Raw genomic sequence first — 25,708 nt, 5'->3', positions numbered from 1 at the left:
GCTTATGAATTGATCTCAGTTGAAAGGTTCTCCAAATCTCTGAATTGCAAATGTAACATCCTGGAGCAGAACTGTTAAATTCTAATAAACACCAATTGAATTGAATTGAAAAAGGCATAATTCGCTTTCAGTACTGTAGTGCAATAGTTTTGTTCAAACGTAAAAATGCTTTTATGGACCGTGGACACTTAAAAAGTTCACAAATCATAAAATTACAAAAAAATATAACGTCAGTTGAAAAATGAATATTAAGCACTTCGGAAGGAATCGGTCAAGCAAAATCAAATGGGCAGCAGCGGCAGCGAAAGCAAGCCAGACAGGGTGAAGAAAAGCCCCAAGAAATTGTTCTCTCTCCTTTGATCTGCTGTTCGTAAAGCCATTTATTGACCCCTTTTCGTGGGAAGTGCGTATTGGCCCTTAGTAGTGATCACTTAAAAAGCTCGTATTTTTAATCTATAATCATTGTGATGTCTTGTTCCAGCAACCGAAGATTGAAAAAGATCAATGTTTTAATTTGCTGAACTTTTACAAAAAAGAGTTGGATGCACAATTTATCAAAATTAAAATCTAACGTTATCCATAAGACTTGAGGCAATTAAATAACAATATCATCGAATATTTATATTAAATTTCAAGAGAACCATCTTAACAAATACATAAATTCAAGTTCGAGCTATAACTTGAAATAAGGATACCAAAATGTTTCAATCAGGCTACGACATATCAGAACACATAGTTTTTGGTGATACGCGTCGAATGATCAAAATCCATAATAAAACAGAGATTTTATAAATGATTTTAGAAATAGCAATAATACGATTTTTTGCACATTTCTATCCGAAATGCTTTTTTTCATGTCTCGGTGAGATCTTTCGAAAAAAATTGGTTCGGTTTGTGTACATCCTTGGACCAGCCCCCATACAAATTTGCCAATTCTTCTTGACGAAAACAAAAAAAATGCGGAAAAAAACTTTTTGCGATAATAAACATCATTTTTTTTCAAAAATTCAAAAGATTTTTAAATCAACTCAAACATGGTCACAATGATTCTAAACGCAGTGGAAGGCATTTTAAATTGATTTGAACTAATTTTCATTGAAATATTGAAGTTTTTTGAAAAAATATTGTTTTTGCCCCTTGATTTTTGGGCCAACTTTGAAGGGATGGGGAGACAAAAACTTTTAAAAAATTGTACCAGCCTAATAAATGTTTTATTCATCGACGGATCGCATGATTGTGTCCGACAGCATTTTCAACAAAACTACAGAGATTTGACCTAAAACAAGCAATAAATAGCATTTAAGTGGCCTTATCTCGAAACAAGGTTGCCAAATGTTCAAAATAAATCAGTCACTAAACTAGATTGAATAAAAGTTTTTGTTTACTTTCCAATTTTCAGCATTAATGTATCTGGAATTTGTTTCAAAAGGTCCAATAAAGCATTTTTATTGCTTTTTAAGTGTTTTTGAATTCGCATTTCGTAAAAGACATTCGAAAATCTATAAAAAGCAAAAAAAATGTAGTTTGAATTTGAACTTTTAATGCTACCAGAAGAATTTAAAAATCGTTGCTGTATTTTTATCTATTCCATCCTAATACATTACATGAACACCCATGCCAAAATTTGATCTATTTCTTTGACAGAATTTTGTATTGCATCTACCTAAAACAGATGTACTGCACCATGTATTTAACGAAATTTGAGCACCATTAAAATACCTACTACCAAAACATTCAAGGATCAGTAAACGTTCACATGAGTGCGATCGATTGCAGCTGTGTTTGTACGAATGAAAAAACGATCGCACGGACCGCATGTCAGATTTTGTCCATCAGAATCCTGTTTGTTGTTAAACATTTTGTTGGCATATTTCAACAAGTTCTGCATTTTGCAACATATTCAATCAGAAACTTGACCTGCTAAAAGTAACGGAAAGGTAGGTGTGTTACAATTACACTCGTTTATTGGGTAAATTATCAACTCAAAATATAAGTTAAACTAACAAAAACCTCATTTTAGCCATGTCCATCACAGTTAAGAATGAACCAATCATTGTCGAGGACGACGATGATTACGATTACGACAAAATGTTCAATCTGCAGTCATTAAAGCATCAACCAGAAGATGAATCCCAAAATCCCGATCTATTCTGCGCTCTTTGTCTACGTCAGCGCACCTCAAACAGTAAATTCTACGAGTACCTGAGCGAGGATTGTTCCACGTTTTGCGAATATATTCGAGATTTGCTCGGTTTAGAGCTGAATCTCCACCATTTGTACGTGTGCATGCCATGCTGTAAGATGGTTGAGATGGTGGACAGTTTCAAGCAGTGCTGCCTCAAGGCCCGAGGTTGGATAGACCGGGTTGGAGGCGGGTTGAAATGTGAGGACGAGTGGTTTACTGAGGAGACTTATCAAACGATTGAAAGGATTGACGAAACTATTCGAATCCATTCGGAGCAACTGGAGCCAGCTGAAAGCGGTATTCAAGCTCGGGGATATTTGGGTGGTGAACACGTTGATCAGGATGTCATTTCCATAAACAGTGACGATGAGGATGAAACTGAATTTCGCACTGCCAAATATGAGCCTGAGCCGACGGAATTTCCCTACGGGATCGCAATCGAAATGGACAACTCAGAGGACATATATTACATGGAATCGTCCAACTCAATCGCGCCAGTGATGATCTCTCAAGAACGAATGAAAGTACGAAAACGCTCTTATACAACATGTAAATGTGACATTTGCGGTGCCATTTTGTCCAGCAAGTTTAATTTGAAGGAACATTTGTTCATCCATGGAGAAGCCACTCAGCAGTGTAAATTTTGTGATAAGAGATTCAAGCAAAGGTTTGTTGTAGATATTTTTGTAAACCCATATCTTTTTTTAAGTATTCCTTTGATTCTAGAACCAACCTTCTGCGGCACCATCGGAAGAAACATAGCGACATTCCTTCGCGGAATTTGTATCCTCCTCCAGAAAATCAACGTTAAAAATGGTTTATTTGAAAAAAAAAAATAAATAAAATAAGATAAATGATTGAAAAAAGGATTTTAACATGCATTTTACACTAGTTCAATTGTTTTGCAATCATAAATTAAAAAAAGGAAAGATTTGACGAAAAAAGATGAATTTTAGCGAGAAAAAAAAACTTTTTGCGGTACCGTATATCGATCATTTTCAAAAAAGCAAAAGAATTTCGCATAAACACAAACATGCTTAAAACGATTCTAAAGGCAGGGTAACGCATTTTAAGTTGATTTCAGCTTAGTGCACTTAAAAGACCATTGAAATTTTGAAGTTTTTTGAAAACATTTGTTTTCTGTCCCTCGAATTTACGTTCCGATTTTGAAGGGAGGGGTGACAAAAACTTTTATAATATTTGTCCAGCCTTATTAAATATTATTTCAAACATCAATTATGATGTTTCAGTTAAGTACAATAAACTATAGTTTAGATTAATTGTGAATTCTTACGGTTTCAGCAACTTTTAACATGAAATCAGTTATATTTATACTCATGATTGAAACAATGTGCAATTAAGTTGACTAAAACAAGCATTTATTGTATTTTTAAGTAAAACTATTGTTCAAGTACACAGTTTTCTTCATTTTTGTAAGTTAAATTAATAGGGGGCCACTATTGGAAAAGTTAGGATTTCCGTCGTCCTATATTGGACCCCCATTAATTTTGCTCAAAGTTTAGTAGTTTCTGGTTTTATTTTAGTAAAGAACCTTAAACTTACATTATTTCGACTTACTGAAGTGAAATAATCAGTCAAAAAATGATTGGACAGTGAATTAAAAAAGAAATGCTGTTTTGTTATGAAAATGCTAGTGGGCATGGCTGATTTTAGATATCGAATTCAAAACACTTATTTAAGCGAAAATAACAATTAAGTGTCAGACAACATTGTTTTGAATGATATTGAGCATGCCAAATAAAGCGGTACACGCACTTCGGAAGAAACCGGTCAAGAAAAAAATCAAATGGGCAGCAGCGGCAGCGCAAGCAAGTCAGAGAGGATGAAGAAACACCCCAAGAAATCGCTCCCTCTCCTTTTCTCTGCTGTTCGTAAAGCGGTTTCTTGACCCCTTTCCTTCCGATCTGCATACTAGCCTTAAAAGATTTGTAGACAAATACCCGCTTGAAACTGTGATTTTATTCAATTTTTCATCAAAACACCCTCAGAGGGTCCACTATAGGGAAGGGGTCCACTAATGGATAACGTACCCTAGGACGTCCGCCCTCCCCCCCCGCGCTTTTTCAAAATTGACATATAAAATCAGGGTTCAACAAAAATAATTATTGACTTAAATTTAAATTTTTATTGAACAATCTTATAAAATCGATTGGAAACTATTCAGATTACATTGTATAATGCCTAATTTAGGTACTTTTAATTAAATAAATGCATTTTAGGGACCATCCATAAGCCACGTGGACACTTTTTTTGTCATCTCAAATCCACCCCCTCCCCCACTCGTGGACAATTTCAATATTAACAAATCTTTTTTGTACGGATCGTGGAAAACCACCGGACATCCCCCCCCCCCCCTCCCTCAGGTGTCCACGTGGTTTATGATTGGTCCCTGAAGCTTTTAACATTTATTTTTTAAGACCACTAACGAAAAATTTCAAGAAAAATATTATTTCCATAAATTTATTGACATTTTTTTTTCGTTTTTGAAAGGCGCAACTTGTATGGGTCCCAAACATGTATGGGACATCGCTAAAATTTTAAAATTATCGCAGTTTTAGTGTAAAAAGTTATTTTTTGTTTTCGTCATTGTCCTGTTTTTGCGCGGTATGCGTCAAAAAATCATATCTTGGAAACGTACGGTTCTAGGGACCTATGTAGGGAAATGAAATGTTCTCGATAGGCTCTCTATACGGTTCGACATCGCTAATTTTTTGATATGTTATGTGAAATTTTCCAAGGAATCCGATAAAAATATTTTCAGATATAGGCTCTTTGGTCCAGACACGGTCAAACGCCATTTTTAGTTTTCATACGACTTTTTCAAATGTTATTTTTTGGAAAATCATATTTTGGTATTCCTGTGGTCTACCACATACATGATTGTGGTTTGATTTCATGGTATTTTACCATCTATTACTGGGCAACCAAGAGCACATTTTGGTCGCTGGTAGTTGCATAAGTAATAGGGTAGAGGACCCAGTTTTCGCCCTGCTCCAGTTTTCGCCCAACTACTGGATTTAATCTGTATTTAGCAAACTTATAGTATTATTTGGTTGAATTTATTATGCAGATTTACATATTCATTCATATCTAGTACTAATTGAAACTTTCTTAATGAGTTTCTATTGTTTATCAAATTTTATAAGTACTTCAAAAAATGTCTTGTTACAGCCGCCATATTTTTGTCAATTTCGACTACAGCGGATAATTATGTTAATGAGGGAAAACAACTCATTATGTCCGAAAATAATGTAAATGAGTAATTCATTGCTTCACTGTATGTCTGAATTTCATGAAAATCTAGTGATTTACCTGTTTTAAACGTTTACCAAAGGTAATTTCAATAAAATAAAGTGGGCGATTTCTAGGGTCATGAATTTTGAAACTGTTATTTTTTCCCAAAATAGCCAAACTAATCACTTTTTTTTCATCTAAGACAGCTAAAATCGAATTAAACTACGCGGAGATATGATTTTTTGAAAAAAAAAAAATGGGTTTCGCGAAAAATGGCGAAAATTGCCATTTTTGAACAAAAAATACGGGTCTAATTATTTTGGTCAAGGAACCGGTTTAGGCTCTTTTCAAATTGAATTGCTGTATGAGTATGTATTGGCAGGATTTTTTGGGCAAATCGGAAAAGAGCACCATTCCGAAAAGAATGACACCTTCACCTGGAGAATCATCCTCAACCTCAGGGCAATGAGAAATGATTACACTGGAATCGGATTTTGAAACGAAATCTGGAGTTTGTCAAATATAAATATCAAAACCTAGGGATTTTAAAATCTAGAAAGATGTCACTTTATAAACCTAACCAATCCATAACACAATAAAATCTTGTCAAACTTTCTTTTCATTGCTGTGATGTTTTGATAGTTTACTCAATTGTCAAAATCTGAGACGAAAGGTGCCTTGAGATGTTCCCAAAGGAGCCCGATAAGTGCCCCGGGTACTTTGATCAGAGTGGTTTTCCCCTTGTATTAATTAGTAATTCACCAATACGTACTTTTAATTCAACCAACGATACTTTTGACCCAACAGTAGTCTTTTATTGTGTATATCAATTGATTATAAAAGTTGAAAATAGTAGTTTATGCAACAAGTTGCAAAAAGAGGATTTTTTCAGCACGAGTCGTACATTTATCCAACGAGGTTCACCGAGTTGGATAAATACGAAGAGTGCTGAAAAAATCAAGTTTTGCAACGAGTTCCACAACATTTTTTGCAATTCCAAAAAACACACACTGAGTGAAATTTTATGTCAAATTTTCATGTATTTTGTCAATAAATAATTTGAATTAAAAAAAATGTTGAAAAGTGTTACTTTTCGAAACAAGTGCTGAAAAGTTCAATTTTTCAGCACCCATTTGAGTGCTGAAAAGTAGAACTTTTCAGCATTAATTTTGAAAAGTGTAGCTATTCGATTCTGTTATTTTTGGTATAGAAAAGTAGGCTATTTCGTCGTTCAAGAATGACAGGAAAAGTAAGTAGTTTCACGACGGAATTCCAAAAAAAATATTTTTGGTAATAAACTATTTTTGCCCGATTTTTTTGGATTTGGGGACAAAAACTTTAAATAAAATTTGCAATTGCTTTAAAAAAAATCACATTTGCAATTGCCTTATCTGACTAAACTAAATTGCAGGGCTGAAGCTCACTAAGTCTCCATGTATATGAAATATCAGAGGCAAACCAAAATATCATCTACCTACAAATACAAAGTACTGCTAAAAACAAAGATTTGTATAAGTCTGATCTCACACACACTAGCGTTGATTTTTTTTACTGGCCGATACAAAATTTAACTTCAATACTTTTTTTTCATGTACCTACACGCAATATATGCGTAACTGTAACAGGGTTCTGCTGGTATGAGTGATTACATTTTCATTACATCTTCTGTTTACAAGTCAGTCAGTTCGATAGTGAAAGCGTAGCGTTTATTTTGAAATAAATTTAATTTAAAGCGCTTAAAATGTCAATCTACATTAAAGAAGAGCCTGCGCTCGACATCGACCTGCCGCTAGTCTCAATTCCGGTGCCAGAACCGGACGACGTAGGTAATTTCGCTCCACATCCGGAACCGGTTCCATTCTGCGCACTTTGCATTCGGGAATGTCCACAAAGCAGCGAGTTCTTCGAATTTAATTGCGACAACTCTGCCGATTTCCGTGACATGCTGAGGGACATTGTCGAGATTGAATTTCGAGAGCAAAGTTTCAACGTTTGTAGAGCTTGCTGGAAGATAGTTAAGCTTATCGGCGACTTCCGGAAGTGCTGCCTTAAAGCGCAGCGTTGGTTGGAAAGAACGGATGAAGCTGGACTTGCAGCTGTGGACGATTGGATTTCCGAAGAAATGGTTCAAACCATCGACCATCTGCAAACGCTGATCGTGGACCAAACGCAGCGAATTGAAGAGACAGAACCGGCTGAAAATGAGCTTGTTACAATGATGTCCGTTGACCACATTAAGGTTCAACCTTATGAAGCTGAGGAAACTGAACCAAAGGAACAACTGTTGGCGGAAGATATTGATTGCAGGGAAGAAATGTGCAAACAGGTTGCACAAGTTGACGATCTGCTTATGGAAAAACCTCCTAAAGATTGGAGAAGTAAAAAGTGCGAAGAAAAAAAGTTCTTCTGCGAACTATGCGATATTGGATTTTCAAGAATGTAAGATAAAGGTGAATTAAGACATCAGCAATCATTCCTAATATTTTGAATATTTTCAGAGGCCATTTAAAACTCCATCAGTCAAGACTGATACATAAACAACGAGTCAAGCTGCAAGCTAAGCTCAACATTGATTCATCAAAAAGCAAGTCTGGCTGCAACAATGACAAGACCGAACTTATCATACCAGATGACAATCTGCTCGTGGTACAATCCGTAGAGAAAGTCGAGCTCAAAAAAGTGGAGAAAAATCCATTGAAGTGTGAAGAATGCGATTTTACATTCCAATCAGAGTATACAATTTTACAATTATTTTTTTGATGCTTTATTATAATTTTTATACATTTTTAGCACCCATCTTAGAACTCATAAACTGTCCTTGAAGCATCAGCTAGCAGTCAAAATTTACAATAAGGAAACTAGCGTAGTAATTAACGATATCAAAAGAAGGTATAGTTATTAAATCGCGAGAAAGTTTATTGCACCAACTAATCCATTGCTTGCAGGATGGAGGACCTGGAACAACCAAAGGCCAAACGGAAACAGCCTTTGAATCGCAAACACAAGTGCCCAAAGTGTGGTGCCAAATTGGCGTCGCAGCAATCTCTCCAAGCACACATGAGATTTGTTCACACCGATAAAAGATTCGTGTGCGACATTTGCGATGGAAAGTTTAAGAAAAAGTTTGCATCAGCCATCTCTAAATTTAAAAAAAAAACGCTTTTATAACAATTCAACACCAACACTTTCAGATCCGCCCTGAAAAGGCATATTTTCGTGCAACACGTGGTTACCCGAGATTTCGTCTGTCCCGTGTGCGGCAACCGCTACTGGGAGGAAACTAAACTAATGGGACACATGACGTCCCACAGGGGCTATCGGCCCTACGAGTGCGGCCAGTGTGATAAGGGGTATCATATCAAAAACCAGTTGAACGCGCACGTCAAAAAGTTTCACAAACAACGGAATCGGGCAGATAGCGACTCCGATCCCGACTTTGTCTGCTGACGGTTCAGAGACTCCAACTCCGACTCCAGCGCTCCCAAAAAAAATCTACTCCACCGATTCCGGCTACGACTTATAGTTTTCTTGAATAAAACAAAAATTCTTTGGTAATTCTTAAAAACGAAACGTTGTCCCTCAATTTCTAAAGATCAAAGAATACATTTTGCATGTCTAAACAGAGGCCCAGTTTGCAGAATTTGGTAGAAATTTTATTTTCACTTAAATGGTAAGAGTTTGGTATTAGGGGAACCTAGTAATGAAAAGCTGATTTGATTTTGATTTGACTTGATTTGATTTGAAAATCAAATTATTTGTTGAATGAATGCTAAACGTAGGTCTAAGCTACTTTTACGAAGGCAGATTCTACAAAATATTTGTCTTCGTATACGTATACTTATAAGAAGTGAGCAAACAAGTTTCAATCATAAGTTTTGCAAAATAAATTATTAAAATAGTGAGAAACTGTAAATTTAATGAAAATAGGGCTGAAATCTCGGCCTTTAAAACATTTTTTCGTTATCGTGTTATTTATAGTCTGTAAATTAAAAATATTTTAAATCAAATTGAATAAATGATTATATAAACCCAAGGGGTGGAGGGAGACAATGACTTTTAAAAATTATTTGCAGCACACGGCGTGGCTGGAGCAAAAGATTATAAACCAAGATACGCAATTGGAGATTTACTCGTAGAAAGTTGTGTTCTACCGGCTTGAATCAAAATCCGTATAATCCAGACTCGATTATCCGAAGTTCGATTACACCGATCAACAAAATTTCTACGCAGGCTCAACTCGAAGGGAAGCATGAGCTTTAAGGACCCCAGAAACACGTGCATTTTGGTTTTTTCAAAAATATTTAGTCAGGGCCGAATGGTTTTTCTCCAAAGTATGCATGGAAAATTAGTGCGGTTCGCTTCTCCTACATATTGCATGCAATTTTTGGATTGTATGTAACAGTGACGAACCGCCCTAATTCTCCATACATACTTTGGAGAAAAACCATTCGGCCCTGACTAAATATTTTTGAAAAATTCAAAATGCACGTGTTTCTGGGGACTCCAAAGTTTATGCTTCCTCTCTAGCTGAGCCTGTGCAGTCATTTTTTGTCAATTTTTGTAGGTCAGTGTTATCCGAAGGTTTGTATAGGACTTCGGATAATCGAATGAAGAATGAAAAAAATCGTTTATAAAAAAATGTGTTTTTAAAATTTACTTCTTTTAACATCGAGTTCTGCGACCCCATTTTATTCAAATTTAGGGGAACTATACCCTTTTTCAGCCTATTTCTATTATCGGCCTATCAGCACTTTGTTCATGAATTACGGCTTTCAAAAAGTGTTTTTGACTGTTCCAAAGTTATAAATAGCTCGAATTAAAGTGAGCAAGCAACTCTCCATTGTTGAAGAGTAGTGCGGTGCCTGTGTGGACGCGCAGTCCTGTTTTTTCGTGTTATTTGCCGTCTCTTTTGTGTCGCTGTTCGAGTGCATGGGGTGATTGGCTATTATAATTAAATAATGGCATCAGTAGTGTGGTGCTTTTCGGGACGCGCAGTTCTGTTTTTTTACCTCCTTTTTTTTTTCTTTTTTTTCTTTTTTTTCCACTCGCGTTCGTTGGCCGATGAGTTTTTTTGTGTTGTTCTCTATTTATAGTTTTCTATAAAAACGTACCTATTTTTTTTGAGACTAGCAAGTCGTATTGCTGGATTAAGCCCTTTCTATATCATTTCAATAATCATTTCGATAAATGAAGCCCTTCCTACATCACCGTTGATCGGAAGGCACGCCGACGGAGAATTTCTGGAGAATCGCGGTCGAATTAATACTATATTTAAATCCCTAGATAGCTATCTTTCCGCAGACGGCTGCCTAAGATTTTTAAAATTTCAACCGATAAACAAATTGCTTATGGTCGCATCACCTACCACAGTGAATCCTGACCTCATACCCATCTTACTAACCCCTCAAAACTCATGTGATACTTTGTCGGAGACGCAGTCGATTTGGCGGTCCCATCACTCAAGTATCGGACTAACATTCCCATCCACTTCCCCGTGTCTTACCTCTGGTCGTGGCCGGCGTCGGTATTGATCAGCATGATAGGGACCTTTGAAAATTGCGAAGGGGTGATGATTGGTTCCTACTTTTCATCTGTGGTCCACGGAGCAATGTTTGGGGGTCCTGGTCAATAACGAAGTAGCAGCTACGGGTAGACACCAATGCTATGCTATGCAAGCAACTCTCCATTGTTGAAATATCTGTAAGTGTTGATTTAATAGCGGAAAACGGCAAAGTGATGAGAATTGGTCGAACGGCTTAGAGTGATTAAAATGGGTATATTTCCCCTAAATGGTTGATTGCCAGTAAAATTGAAAAATGCATTTTTCAATATTTCATCACCACCGTTTTGGCCATCATCTTGGATTTAAAAAATCACTTTAGGGTAGTTAGAGGTCATACTAAAGCTCAACAATCAAAAATAAGACAGCGAAAAAAAATCGTGATTCGATTATCCGAAGAAATCTAGATTAAATTTTCAAAATAATATATAACTACACTTTCTTAGGGAAAGTTTTAGTGAAGTTTAGCGCTATTGTTTTGGTTTGAACCAACTTTGTTCAAAAAATCGACCAACTCGAGCCACCCTAGTGAGTACATTCATTGTTTATTCTTTTTAGATTTTTTTTGTTTGGATTTCTAACTTAACCAAGATTTTTTTCATGAATTTATTAAGAAGTTTTGTCCGATCAGTTATATTAACTTTTTCATAATTTATAATATTTTTATAAAAAAGTTTTTGATTTGCTATCATTCTTCAGGAAAAAAAAAGGAATCGACGTAACACCTTATAATGTGGCCTCCTTAAAACATGCGGTTTCGTCAACGAATCCACATGCGTGTATCGTTCTTTTTGCGACAAGGCTCCGCCTCCCGGGTCTCCTAAGTGTGAAAGTATGGCACGGGGAGAGGGCACCGAATATCTATATTAACAATTAGAATTTTTGCGTCTACATCGAACCGGCGACCTCTGGATTGTGAGTCCAGTGCGCGGTCCGATTGATCCACACAGGCAGACCGATCTTCAGGAATGTGTTCTTGGAAAGTCGAGAATTTAAAAATGGGATTTAGTGACCACCCTTAATTTTCATATCAAATAATTCATAAATTAAATTGTAAAAAAAAACCAAATCTGATGGATAATTTTTTTTATTGAATCCACTTAAAAGAAGATTTTCAATCTGTCCTAAAAGTTTCATAAAGATATTACATGATAAAACTGAGTTAAAGGCGATTTTAAGCTCATCATTTTGCCGTGCGCAAAGCGGACTGTCAAACTTTCTGAGCGTTTTTCTCGAAACACCGAGTTGATTTACGGGTGCCACGATATCACGAGATGGGATGGACCAATATGACTAAAATTTGGGGTAAAGACTCGCAAGACATATCCCGTGTGTCATTGACGGAGCCCGATTTTAAAATTTGCATTTGAAAAAATTACAAAAATCAAAAAATAACGATTTTTTATAAGAAATACACAAAAATATTTTCATCTTTTTTCAAAATAAGTTTTTTGAAAATCGACCTTCGTCATGCACACAGGACCGGTTTAACGAGTCTTCACCAAAATTTTGAGCCGATTTGGTCAAGACAGTGTTAAGATATCGTGACACCCATTACAATGATACAACCAAATGTCTTCAAATTTGTTTTTATAATAAATAAAAAAGTATATTTTAGTGCCCTGATAGCTTTTTTTAAAATTAAGTGTGTACTCACACTAACCTCTTTGTCCAATTTCATGTATTTTTTTCAATGTGTTCTTCAATAAATGTTTTGTTGTAAAAGTTGATTGATATTGAACAACGAATTAAAAATTATTGCTGCAAAACGTTTTCAAAATAAAAAAAATCCGGCTTGTTAGTCGAATTCCCTTGTTTTTACCAGTAGAACAAATTTCCGACTTTTTCCTGTTTTCCGTTTCTTTTTCAGATACACCTATTAAAGTATTCGAATTAAAAATAGTTTTTTTTTAGTTTATTTATTTTATAAGTAAAATTTAAAACAGCATATCAACAACTGGAAGCTTAGATGCGTAAATCTGTCCAAATATATTAATCAATTATATTTGATTTAATTGCGCAATTGACATTTTCCGTTCGTCAAACACTCGAGGCACCACCAGTGTACTAGCTGGCTTCCGCCAGCTTTTTCTTCTTGGATTTACTCTCGCCGGACTTTTTCGGCATCAGACGGCCAATCTTGAGCCGGTCCAGCAGCTTGCGTTCCTTTTTCTCCGGCTTCACGCACAGTTCCGACGTGCTGGCCGACGTTTCCGCCGATTTGCTGTTCAGCAGTCGATTCATCGTGGCGCTGATGTCCCGCAGCGAGACGGACTTGGTTTTGAGCGTCGGTTCACTGGGCGGTGTTAGGGCCACCGTCGTCGTGGTTGACTGGGGTTGGGTTTGTGGTTGGGGTTTGCGTTTTGGAGCAACCGGTTCGTCAATGGGGTCGACTTTGATTTCTGGGACGGGCATCGCTGGGGCGGATGGGGTTCTGGAAGAGAGGCAAATGTAAGTGAGCTTCATAAGATTGAAATTTGTTTCAAAACACTTACTTGACTTCCGCCGGCTTCGGCGGATCTTTCCTCACTTTGATGGAGCTTTCCAGCTTGTCCCAGTAGTTGAACAGGTGCTCGGAGCGCTTGTAGTCCAGGATGGTCGTGTACTTAAGCGCCGGTGGCAACTCGATTCGTTCGTAAACGCAGGGCAATATCTTGCGCAGCTTTTGCTCAATTTGCATCGCTTGTGCGTACGTGACTACGAATTCGTTCAGGGGACTTTTGAGGAATTCTTTTGAAAACACCACTATTAAGCGATTGCACCGTTCCGAGATGAGTTTGACTAGCACGTTGTGCTCGAAGGATATTCCCGCAAGGACGTCACGATCTTTAAGGCACAGCTTAAGATTCCTCTCTTCCATTTTGTGGACAATTTTGGACGCAAATTCGATGTCGGCATCGGCGAACAATACGAACGCATCGTAAATCTGCTTTTTATAGATGGTGTCATCTTTAGTGATAATATCGTCGTCAGCAACCTGTTGATTGTTGGACAACTGTTCCGTTTCTATCAGTTGATTTGCACTAATCGGTAGGTGAACTCTTTGCTTCTCAGCCAAATACTGTTCGGCATCCTCACCTACAACAATAAATTTCTTATTAGTCTGACCTTGATACAAAATTTAGTCCACTCACGAAACAACTTGTTGCTGTCGTCGACAACGTCCCACCGATCGATGATCCCGAGAATGTTCTGCAACTCCAGCAAACTGGGAGCTTTGCCCTCCTTCGTCGCCTTAATCTTCCAAAGCTCGAAAATCTTCTTGCACGGATCCGCATCTGCCTCAACCTCCGCTATGTAGTGATTCTCCAGCGGGATCGCCTGAAACAGCCCCCGCCAGTCGCGGTAGTACCCGTCCTCGGACTTGAATATCTTCTTCTTGTTGAGCAGAACGGCCAGCAGCTTGAAGGTGGCCTGCCGCAAGACACTGACCGGAATTTCACTCAAATTGATCCGATCTACGTCGGTCACCTCGACTGTTGTTGGCTGCATCGTTGCGCGACCTTCTGAACATCAGCTTAGCCCGACGACTTGGGCCTATGATATCACAGCTAAGTAGAACGTCACACTGCGTAGAAGGAGGGCCACTGACTTATCTTATCGCGAATCGCACGAGAGTTACTATTCTCGGCACCGACACAAAGTTTGATGTTTTGAAAAAATTGATTGGTGGAGCGGGGTGAGTGAAAGATGTGACGAATAGGAATTACCACTATCCAACTCGCTACATGCTACACTTGGGACTGTTATGACCGTAGGATTCAATGCGAGAAATAGTATGTTTTTATTGGTACCTCGTATGTGTATAACAGTTACCTGTATCACAAGAACCGATGATATGGTTGTATTTGTTGAACTGAGCCAAGTCAGGACTATCTTACTTTTTGCGCTGAGAGAGAAGTAGATAAATTTTAAACATGTTTAACGATAGAAAGTTATTCGGCTATTTTATTCTTCAATATTTAAAGATTTAATATTACAGATTGTATTAAAAATAACACGTTAGGATTTTCCTTCAAAATAACGTCATGATTCGAAATCCGGACACTTAGTAGCATATCATTTATGTGATAGCTGGCAAAAAATCATGTAATAAGTTGGAAATGTGGAAATATCATCAGGATGTAGTATAAACAGTCAGTTTCAAGAAAATGCATGCAAAATATGTCTTTTCTAACAATATTTCATCTGAATTTCAAAATTAAAATGACTTGTTGTGCTTCGAATCCCGGACACTGATAAAAGCTGATTCGAAATCCGGACACTTCTGCTTCGAATTCCGGACACTCGATTTTACTTATGAATCGTACAAATTTGGACTGAAATGTTAGTGAATGGCATTCTTTAGGTCTCAAATAAGCTGTTAACATCAAAACAATCGATAGTTTATATAAAAATTAGCTAGAATTTGAGGAAATCGAAACCATAAATTTCTTCTTTGCCACCCCGGTGCTTCGAACGCCTATGAAATATTTCAAGTGAAATGTTTCGCATTTTTGGTAAACTTATAATTTTATTGTATTTAATTGTTTTGGCATTAACTACAGCGTTCAAACAAACTTTAAATGAAAGTTGATGTTGGAATTCATCATATAACACAATTTTGACATTCATAATGCGAACTTATATCCAAATAATTGATAAAACAAGATGAAGTGTCCGGGTTTCGAAGCGTCCGGGAATTCGAATCATGACGTTACATATAAAGAACCCAACGAACCTTTATAACTTGAAACACCATGCGTCTCCACTGAATAACATTTTTCTACAATACTTTGGAAACGCAAGGTAAATTATACTTTATATTTTACACTATTTTTGCACATATTCCATTGTGACGGCTTATGGGTCGAGCGTAGATAATGTTGGAGAATTTGTTCGCAATTTAATTAAAATCTGGGAAAAACATCTCAAGTAACATTTAAGGCTTTATCAAAGCTGTCACAACCGCTATAAAACCTATCAGCCAAAACCAACATTAAAACCACTAAGCCGTAACAACCTCCCCAGAACCCCGATAAACCACTGTTAAAACCCAAAAATATACGGCCTATTTATAAAACCTACATAGGAGTTCAACGCGTTACAACTGAATCCTAACAACATCCTCGAAGCCTTGATAAAACCTTTGTTAAAACCTAGTCAGGAGTTAAGGAAAAATTACATTTCACGTCTTCAAACGTTTATGCCAAACAGGTTTTATTTTGGCAAAAAAATAGTCTTTTTCTTGCCAAATGATATAATGGAGATGGTTTGTAAAAATGACGATGATAAATAATAGATATTGGAGGTAATCAAAATTATTTGAAGCTTATTTCTCGTAATTGGTGGCTCAAATTCAGCTGCGGTTGAAATTTTATTGATGAAGTTGAAATTTTATTGAAGCGCTACTTTTGCAACACTCCGTTGAATCTGAATCAGATTAAACTTTCCAGCGCTTTTAAATCTAAAAAAACATTACTTAATCCACCTTTAGGTGGTTGGTGCCTTCCTCTCATTTATAGAGTGATTCTAACCCCCCTTAAGTGTCCACATGGTTTATGGATATCCCCTTACGTGATCGCATGCACCTAAGAGGTCCTAATAAAAATAAGTGATGAGTAAAAAAAACAGACTACAGAGCAACTCTCTACGAAATCGGCCGATTTCGACCATTTTTTGTGTTTATTTAATTGACTCAAACTTTGTGGGGGCCTTCCATATGACCAAATAAGCTATTTTGCGTCATTGGTTCACCCATACAAGTCTCCATACAATTTTGGCTGCTGTCCATACAAAAATGGTATGTAAATATTCAAACAGCTGTAACTTTTGAGTGAATTTTCTGATCAATTTGGTGTCTTCGGCAAAGTTGTAGGTATTGTTGAGGTCTTTTAAAAAAAAATAGGTAAACGGAAAAAAATTGCAGATTTTTTTTATCAACATTTTTTTTACTAAAACTCAATTTCCCAAAATACATATTTTTTGATTTTCGAGATTTTTTGATATGTTTTAGGGGACAAAAATCCGCAACTTTTGAGCCATAGAGAAACATGGTCAAAAAATCTGCCGCCGAGTTATGAATTTTTGAAAAAAATAGTAATTTTTGGAAAAAATTTAAGTTTCGTGCAAAAACAAGTTTGACATTACTTTTTAATGAAAAATTGAATTTGCAATCCAAAAGTACTTCACAGATTTTTTGATGAAGGTCTCCGTTTTCAAGATATAGCTACCGAAAGATTGATTTTAGCGAAATATTTGCAGTTTTTCAATTTTTAAAAATAGTGACCATGAGTGACCATTTCTAATTTTTTTTTTAAAGTTCAGAAAATTTGCTATAAAATTGTCAAAGAGACATTGAAGATTGGACCTCGGGTTGCTGAAATAGAGCCACTTTAAGAAAAAGAAACACGAAAATTGAAGTTTTCTAAATCTCACCAAAACAACCCATCTTTTTCTAATGACGATATCTCAGCAATTAATGGTCCGATTTTCAATGTTAATGTATGAAACATTCGTGAAATTTTCCGATCTTTTCGAAAAAAATATTTTGAAAATTTTTAAATTAAGACTGACATTTTAAAAGGGCCAAATTTTGAATATTACGCCCATTTAAAATGCTAGTCTTGATTTGAAAATTTTCAAAATATTTTTTTCGGCAAGATCGAAAAATTTCACGAATGTTTCATGTATTAACATTGAAAATCGGACCATTAATTGCTAAGATATCGTCATTAGAAAATGGTGGGCTGATTGGGTGAGACTTACACAGCAAAAAATAATGTAAATTTGGAAGGTTGAATATTACCTCTTTTATGATGTAATTTTACCTCAATTTAGACTGAAAAAGTGACATTACACCAGAAAAGTGGTAAAATTACACATTTCCAGAGGTAAAATTACACCTTTTTTCTGACATAAAAGATGTACTACTTCCCAGATGTAATATTACCATGATTTTTTTTTCTGTGTAGAAAACTTAAATTTTCGTGTTTCTTTTTCTTTGAGCCGCTGTATTTCAGCAACCAGAGGTCCAATCTTCAATGTCTCTCAGACAATTTTATAGAAAATTTTCTGAACTTTTCAAAAAAAATATTTTTAGAAATGGTCACTCATGGTCACTATTTTTAAAAATTGAAAAACTGCAAATATTTCGCTAAAATCAATCTTTCGGTGGCTATATCTTGAAAACGGAGCCCTTTATCAAAAAATCTGTATTGTACTTTTCGATTGCAAATTCAATTTAAGAAGTAATGTCAAACTTGTTTTTGCATAAAACTTCGATTTTTCCAAAAATCACTATTTTTTCAAAAATTCATAATTCGGCGGCAGATTTTTTGACCATGTTTCTCTATGGCTCAAAAGATGCGGATTTTTGTCCCCTAAAACATATCAAAAAATCTCGAAAATCAAAAAATACGTATTTTGGGAAATTGAGTTTTAGTGAAAAAAAAGTTGATAAAAAATCTGCAAATTTTTTTTCCGTGTACCTATTTTTTCTCAAAAGTCCTCAACAATACCTACAACTTTGCCGAAGACACCAAATTGATCAGAAAATTCACTCAAAAGTTACAGCTGTTTGAATATTTACGTACCATTTTAGTATGAACAGCTGCCAAAATTGTATGGAGACTTGTATGGGTGAACCAATGACGCAAAATAGCTTATTGGTCATAGGGAAGGCCCCCACAAAGTTTGAGCCAAATAAAAAAATACAAATAAAATCCATTTCCGGTTTAGGTAGAGAATTGCTCTACAGAATTTTTTGTCAAGATTATACAGACACCGCCTTTGAGGAATCCCTCTTCAAAGCTTTTTCATGGCGATCAGACCCGACCATTTGAGGTTATGTAAATTCAGACCATTTTTTGAACTGCTCGTAATTTTAGATAGGTAAGTCAGATCTTGAAAATTTTTAATCCACAAGAAAGGTCATTTCAGAACCTTTCTAAAAATATATAATATGGCAGGTTTTCATGCAAAAACCACCCTTTTTTGCAAATTGTGAAATTTATATGCAGCAGTTTATAAATCATAACTTTTGATGTGCTTTACTAAATCTTAAAAAATTCAATAGGAACTTATGGGATCCCAAGAAGAATCGAATGAGGCCAATACGGTCAAAATCGGCTCAGTGACGAGATGACGAGATATTCCAGTTACATTGATTCGGTACACATGTCTAGGAGCTCTAACTAAAAAGTTCATTTTCGAGTGATTTTATAGCCTTCCCTCAGTAAGGTGAGGAAGGCAAAAACATTTAAAGCTTATGAAAATTACATCGGATTCGAGATTCAACGGAGTAAAACAAATTTCAGTTTGGGTAAATTTACGTAGTTTTCATCGGACATTTACATTTTTTGAAGCTGGGTTTGTTCGGCACGTTTACATCGGATGGCATGTAAATTTCAAATGAATTTGATGTAAATTCACATCATTAATGACGTGCACTTTTGGTATAAATGATGTAAATTTACCCAATTTTTTTTCTGTGAAAATGAACAATTCGATCATCTTTTACTCCGTAATCTGAACACCCACGTGTCATTTTTTTTTTTTTGCACGAATTTCAATGCTACAAATACCGGCGCATAAAATAAAATGGTTTCCCTCTTCTCTCCCTCCCCAAGCACCGGATATTTGTAGCGGGTGTAGGGACACTTTGCATAGACGCCCTTGCTCCCATTACGTCACTGAGGGTATGGAGCGACGAGAAATTAATAAGCATGCCCCCTTAGCCGAACTTTCATTAGAGAAGCAGGCAATCCACAACTCACAACAAACGACCAAGGGGACACCCTACCGCGTGGTTTGTCTTTATTGATCTGAATGAATGTTAGTAGAAGTGAAAGAGTATTTTGATATTTATATAGGAAAGATCTCACCAAATAAGAAAAACTTCAGTTGTTGGTCCATTCCGACCGATTCGCCACGTGTCTTCCAGCTTCCAGCATAGAAACAGATCTCGCCTGAGTGGATACTGCTGGGGTGTCGATGTGCTGCTGCAAACCTTGATGAATTTCTTTAGCAATCGATCCTTGGTCCAAATCCAACACCTCGCTGGTATTGATGAGAGCTCGCAGTTCCCGGCACCTTCTGGGGTAGCAAACGCACCCACGAATCGCGGAAACCGTATTTTCAATGGCACTGTTGCTGGTACAAGATTTCTTTTTAAAATGATACTCAAATTTAATTTTTGCAAACCAAACATATATTTTGTCGTTTATTAAACTCAGTCCAACATTCAAAAGAAAAAATCATTAGTTTATGTGTATATTTTATGTACATCGCGAATGTGTCGGTTCATCCCGGTGTAGTAGATGAAGCCTTTTCCACAGTGCTCGCACGAGTACGGTCGCGTCCCGGTGTGGGTAAACTGATGATATTCCAGCGATTTTGCCGTGTTGAAAAACTTTCCACACAGCTGACAGCAATGCTTGCCCGCATCCTTTCCGTGTTTGACCAGATGGTGATGTTTCAGGTCCGATCTAGAAGAATATGTTTCTTTGAAATTTAAACTTTTATAATAAAATTAATGTAACCAGTTACCGCTTCTTGTACTTCCTATCGCAGTACTTGCACTTCCACACCGTCCCGTTGTGGAAGTTGCGCTCGTGCGCGAGCAGGGCTTTCCGCGAGCCGCACTTGATCTTGCAAAACGAACAGGTGAGCGACTTGTCCCGGCAGATTTTCTCGTGGAGGATGAGATTTTTCTTGCTCAGGAATCGCTTCTTGCACATCACGCGACACTGGAGCATGTTGTCAAAGTGTATGTTGTGAATGTGTTTCTCCAGCTGGTACGCGTTCGCGTAAAGGCACTGGCAGAATCGGCACTTGTGCTGAAAATAGTGAAAGATGGTTGAGAACAGAATTTCATTATCATTCAGAGCCATATTTTACCTCTGTTGAGACAATACCCTCCTCGCCATTCTTCGGTTGATTTTTTTCAGACACGATCTGATGTGGACTGATTTGGTTAACTTCATGTTCAGGGGTAATTTCATTCTCGGGTAGAATATAAATGTCAGCTCCGTCTGTTCCGTTTTGTTTATCGACCAGCATCAGGTGCCTCTTTGTTGTCAAATGTTTTTGGAAGTAATCACTAAAATTTGACCAATTATATACGATTGCAAAAAAACACCATACAATTTAACTGACTTTCTTCCGAAAGTGAGATTACAAACGGTGCACGTGGTTCCCACGAGAGCCAGTCCAAGTTCCTCTTCGTAGCCAGCTTCTTTGGCTTGCAGCTGATGCTGCTTAGTCAGTCTGTGTCTGTCGAAATTTGCTCTGGGATTACACCAGAGAGCAAAGTTACAATCATTGAAGTTTCAAGAAAGCACTTCTCTACAATTTCGCAAATCGAATTTTCTTTGGCTTTTTTAAATTTAAATTTAGCATCGTCCATCCGTTTCTTATGTCCAAAAAGTACATTTTGCGTTATTGATTCGACCATACAAGACTCCGTTAAAAATTTGGGTGCTGTCCATACAAAAGTGCATTGAAAATATTCATTTTATATTATATTATTCAACAGCTGATTTGTTCGAAATGGGGAGAGAGTTTACTGGTACTAAGGAGAACGAATTGGACAAATATTCGGAAATTTTGAGAATGTCTTTTTGACGCTTAAATTTCGTTTCGTAAAATATAAATAGCATGATTTTACATCATTGGATTTGAAATTTATAAGTTATTTTCTGTCCTATCCCTCGGTGAGGAAAAAGCGGATAAGCATTTTGACAGCTGGATTTTTAATCTTGCAAATCTCAAGACAGCAGTTAACTTTTTCAAAAAACCCAATAGCTGGCCATCCCAGTTTCCTTATGAGTGCCTTCGGCTGAAAAACTCTATAATAAAGAATTAAAAAAAAAGAAAAAAAAGCTTCCTTTTGGCACGAAGGTTTTGTTAAATAGCTAACAGTTGTCTCGGAATTGGCAAAATAGTTCCAGCTGTTAAAATGCTAATGCGCCCTTTCTAAATGTTGCTCCAGAAATGTCAGTTGACGTTTAAGCAATCGGAACTCATCAATAGAAACAAAAGAAATTGAAATATATATAAAGTTGCGACCGCGAGTCGAATCTCTTCAACTCTTGGAACATCAAACAAACGACTTTTCATTCCTAATCCCACCAGTCCCTGCAATTGATGAAGGTTTTGTACTGTCAATAGCGGTAATTTTGTCAAACTACACCCCAAACGGTAATCTCATCATTTTGCTACAAATCTGCATGGAACTACAGTATTTGTTCGTTAACTGAGTGTTCTTTAACTAGGCTGCTTTTAAACTGGGCCCAGTTAAACAGCAGAAAAATGCAAAAAAAAAAAACAATAACAATGCAAAATGGTCAGAGCAATTCCCTACGAAATCGGTCTTTTTTGCAATTTTAATAAAAAAAAAAAACTAAAAATGGTGTTTTTTTGGAAATCAAGTTCTAGTGAGTTTAAAAACCACCAAATTTTTTCTGATCGATTTGGATTCTTCGGCAAAGTTGTAGGTATTGTTGAGGACTATTGAGAAAAAAATATGTACACGGAAAAAAATGCCGATTTTTATTTAACATTTTTTTCACAAAAGCTCAGTTTCCCAAAATATGTATTTTTTGATTTTCGAGATTTTTTGGTATGTTTTAGGGGACAACCCGCAACCTTCGTTCCATAGAGAAGTATGGTCAAAAAATCTGCCGCCAAGTTATGAATTATGAAAAAATCGAAATTTTACATAAAAATTTGACCTCAATTTTTATGTAAAATTGAATTTGCAATCGAAAAGTACTTAACAGATTTTTTTAATTAAGGGCTCCGTTTTCAAGGTATAGCCACCGAAAGTTTAATTTAAACGAAATATTTTGCAAATTCGGGAAGGCCCCCACAAAGTTTTAGCCATATCAAAAAATACAAATAAAATCTATTTCCGGTTTTGGTAGAGAGTTGCTCTGATGCAAAATGGCTTCTTTGGGACTACCGAAGGCACCAAAAAGTTTCAGCTTGATTAAAAAATACGAAAAAAAATCGTATGACCGAAATATCCGAGAATTGCTCATCGAGGTGATGCAAAAATTAATATCATCAAATTAAAAAAAAAACTTTATGTAACAGTTTTCATAATAAGCTACATTATTGTCTAAGACAACAAAACAATCAGAAAATGTCTTCCCTACGATAGTTTCCGAATATTTCTAAAGCCTTTATATGTGGCACCCGTAAATTCTTGTATGCAATCTTGTTTACAGGAGCCAATGACGCAAAATGTTTTAAAAGAAAAACAGAACATCTCTTTTTTGCGAAAAGCTAGAGAACAGCTTTACAATCCTACTTACCCTCTAGAAAACTTCATGTTACAAATTTTACACTCCACTTCTTTATGCTCGTCACTTGCTTTTTCCTGGACAACTTCGACATTTGCGGCATTAAATTCGTTCAAGTCCTCGTACCAATCGGATTGATCCGATTCCAGCGATGGTTCCGTTTCTACAGTAATTCCAACATGATTCAGTTGTGTCCGTTTATGTACTTTGACTTGAAGTCTGTGCCGCTTCGATCGCTTGTGTTTCACAAGGCTGTCCCTAAAATCGTATGGTTAATATTAGAAGTTATAATCCTAACCTAGTGCCCCTTCAACTAACTTTTTCAATGGAACATTACATATTCTGCACATTATATCCCCTTTCGATGTGTTCAACCCTCCTACTTCACCCAACTGTGCCTCAGCAATGACCAAGCTCAGCGAATTCTGCTCTGCCTCGTCGTACTCTTCATGCCCGTCACCCCCGTACGATCCATTAACCTCCAGCGACTCGAGCGTTTCGCCAGCTTGAACCTTCCCCACCGAATATCCCCCCTCGTCGATGGCATCGTTCTGCTCGATCTGCTCCATGTGGTCCTCAATGGCCGCCTGCAGGCAGTCGATCATCTGCGTCATCTCGTCCGAAAGCCAGTCGTCGTCACTCCGGATGCCGCCCACGAACCGCTCCATCCAGCTCTGTCCCTTGAGGCAGCACTCCCGAAAGTCGCCCACCATCTGCAGCATCTTCCAGCAGGTTCGGCACACGATAAAGTGCTGCAGGTGAAGGTCGATGCCAAACAGCTCCCCGAGCAGATCGCGGAACTCGGTCGAGTTTTGGTGCGTGAACTCGAAAAAGTTTCCATTTGTGGGCACTTCCCGGATGCAGAGGGCGCAAAAGGTAGCGGCTGGATCGCTGATGGCGGTCGATTCCAGCGCGGGAACGTGCTCTTCCTCGGCGTTGATGATCAACTCTTGCTTTATGAGGATTGCCATCGCTGCGCGATACTTAGCACTATACACTTAGAACTTATATTTAAACTTATTGACTAAATTTTTAATGAATTAAGATGCCGCTGCGTGTAAACAATCCTATCTCTGTTTTGGTCCCAAATGACAGGCTTTTACAAACTTCAAACTTTTGTGCATCGCAAGCATCAACACTAATGCAAGGCAGCAGTAAATTGCACTACCTGTGCCAGCTAGGGGCAGCACACAAGCACATTTGAAAAATGTGTATGTAGTTGAACAGTGGGAAAGACTGTTATAATGAAAATACATGGATGGTTAGAACAGTTGGAGACAAACCAAAACTAATTTTTATTTGAAGTTGGTTTCTAAGGATCCGTTTGATCATATCAGGCTTTTTTGATCGAATCTCCTATTTTTATTTTTAGAGGCAAGGAATCATGATATTGAAGCAAACAGCAATTTAAAAAAAAAAACACACAAACAAATTAGTAACAGACTCGATTATTGAAAGAGGATTCTTAGGCTGCTACATTAGGGTATAATCTGATATAATATGGTTGTATGGAAAAAAATAAAGTTGTTCAAATTTAGCGAGCACAACAATTTTTTAGTTTCTTTTGGGGTCCCAAACAACTCCCCAAAGTATGGGAACGATTGGTTAAGTCCACACTTTGCGCAAAGCGATTCAATTTTCTATGGGAATTTGTACCGGAAAAACTTTGTTTTATTTTGATATTTATAAAATCCACGTTTCACGCTGTACAAAAACCGGATCCATATTCGGATGCTCTGGAATTGTCTCTACAACATTCCCGAAGAGAGTATGGTGCTAACTTGCTCCTTAAAAAACGTGTTTTTTTGCTCGAAGATAACCATTTTCAAAATCTTATCTGGCAAAGATTAATGAGTTAAAGGACATTTTTACGGAAAAGTCGCTAAAAATCGATGGATTTCCATCAACTTTTTATGAGAATTCTTAGAAAGACTGCAAATTACACATTTCACCAATATCTGTTATAATTACATGTAAGCAAAATTGTGCCCAATATCGTAGCATAAAGAGCGATTTGATTCCCATGTTTGCATGTTTTTACAAAGTGTTTTCAACATTACAATTACCTAAGGCTACCAACTCTTGCTGAGCAAAAATCCGTATACTTTACCGACATGACACCATGGTATAACAAAAAATGTCAAGGAATTTGAAAAAGTTTAAAAGTTTACGAAATATCAAGTTTGCTTTTACGAATAAAATCGTTGTCAGTGTTTTCACGAAAACATTTCTAGAGCTTTTATTGGAAAGGTCAAATAAATACAAGCACAACACAATGTTTTCACAAGCTTTATAAAGCCTTTTGATCTTTTATTTGATAAATATGTTTTGTAAGTAATTTGAAAAGAATTTGAAAAGAACAATTATTGACAATCAAGTTTGAACTGAGGAAAACCCGGAAAATTATGCAAGTTATCTATT

The 25,708-nt window shown here is 36.7% G+C and overlaps 4 protein-coding genes across 6 annotated transcripts; 2 read left to right on the top strand and 2 right to left on the bottom strand.

The window, feature by feature from the left end:
* The first annotated feature begins 1,776 nt into the window (after positions 1-1,776).
* Positions 1,777-3,069, top strand: LOC120414953 (uncharacterized). Of its 2 annotated transcripts, none has more exons than XM_039576284.2 (3): positions 1,777-1,937; positions 2,021-2,852; positions 2,912-3,069. In XM_039576284.2, the coding sequence occupies exons 2-3, from the start codon at positions 2,023-2,025 to the stop codon at positions 2,994-2,996; spliced, it is 915 nt and encodes a 304-aa protein (XP_039432218.1). In that variant the 5' UTR covers positions 1,777-1,937; positions 2,021-2,022; the 3' UTR covers positions 2,997-3,069. The 2 variants fall into 2 exon arrangements, with proteins under 2 accessions (XP_039432218.1, XP_039432219.1); XM_039576285.2 differs by having other exon boundaries at positions 1,782-1,941.
* A 4,043-nt stretch (positions 3,070-7,112) lies between these two features.
* Positions 7,113-9,414, top strand: LOC120414950 (zinc finger protein 473-like). Its single transcript, XM_039576280.2, has 5 exons — positions 7,113-7,879; positions 7,939-8,172; positions 8,231-8,329; positions 8,386-8,562; positions 8,632-9,414. Exons 1-5 carry the CDS (start codon positions 7,182-7,184, stop codon positions 8,885-8,887), a joined length of 1,464 nt encoding a protein of 487 aa, XP_039432214.1. The 5' UTR covers positions 7,113-7,181; the 3' UTR covers positions 8,888-9,414.
* Positions 9,415-12,894: 3,480 nt separating this feature from the next.
* LOC120414968 (myeloid differentiation primary response protein MyD88) lies at positions 12,895-14,795 on the bottom strand. Its single transcript, XM_039576299.2, has 3 exons — positions 14,135-14,795; positions 13,496-14,078; positions 12,895-13,434 (listed from the first exon to the last, which is right to left on the bottom strand). Exons 1-3 carry the CDS (start codon positions 14,490-14,492, stop codon positions 13,068-13,070), a joined length of 1,308 nt encoding a protein of 435 aa, XP_039432233.1. The 5' UTR covers positions 14,493-14,795; the 3' UTR covers positions 12,895-13,067.
* Positions 14,796-20,167: 5,372 nt separating this feature from the next.
* On the bottom strand, positions 20,168-24,396 carry LOC120414972 (zinc finger protein 649-like). 2 transcript variants are annotated; one of them, XM_039576305.2, is made up of 6 exons: positions 23,606-24,395; positions 23,300-23,545; positions 21,138-21,269; positions 20,880-21,081; positions 20,529-20,818; positions 20,168-20,467 (listed from the first exon to the last, which is right to left on the bottom strand). In XM_039576305.2, the coding sequence occupies exons 1-6, from the start codon at positions 24,256-24,258 to the stop codon at positions 20,245-20,247; spliced, it is 1,746 nt and encodes a 581-aa protein (XP_039432239.1). In that variant the 5' UTR covers positions 24,259-24,395; the 3' UTR covers positions 20,168-20,244. The 2 variants fall into 2 exon arrangements, with proteins under 2 accessions (XP_039432239.1, XP_039432240.1); XM_039576306.2 differs by lacking the exon at positions 21,138-21,269 and having other exon boundaries at positions 23,606-24,396.
* Positions 24,397-25,708: the final 1,312 nt, after the last annotated feature.

The sequence above is a fragment of the Culex pipiens genome, chromosome 2 (genome assembly GCF_016801865.2).
Source record: "Culex pipiens pallens isolate TS chromosome 2, TS_CPP_V2, whole genome shotgun sequence".
Taxonomy (NCBI): domain Eukaryota; kingdom Metazoa; phylum Arthropoda; class Insecta; order Diptera; family Culicidae; genus Culex; species Culex pipiens.
This window is presented reverse-complemented; position numbering and strand designations above follow the sequence as displayed.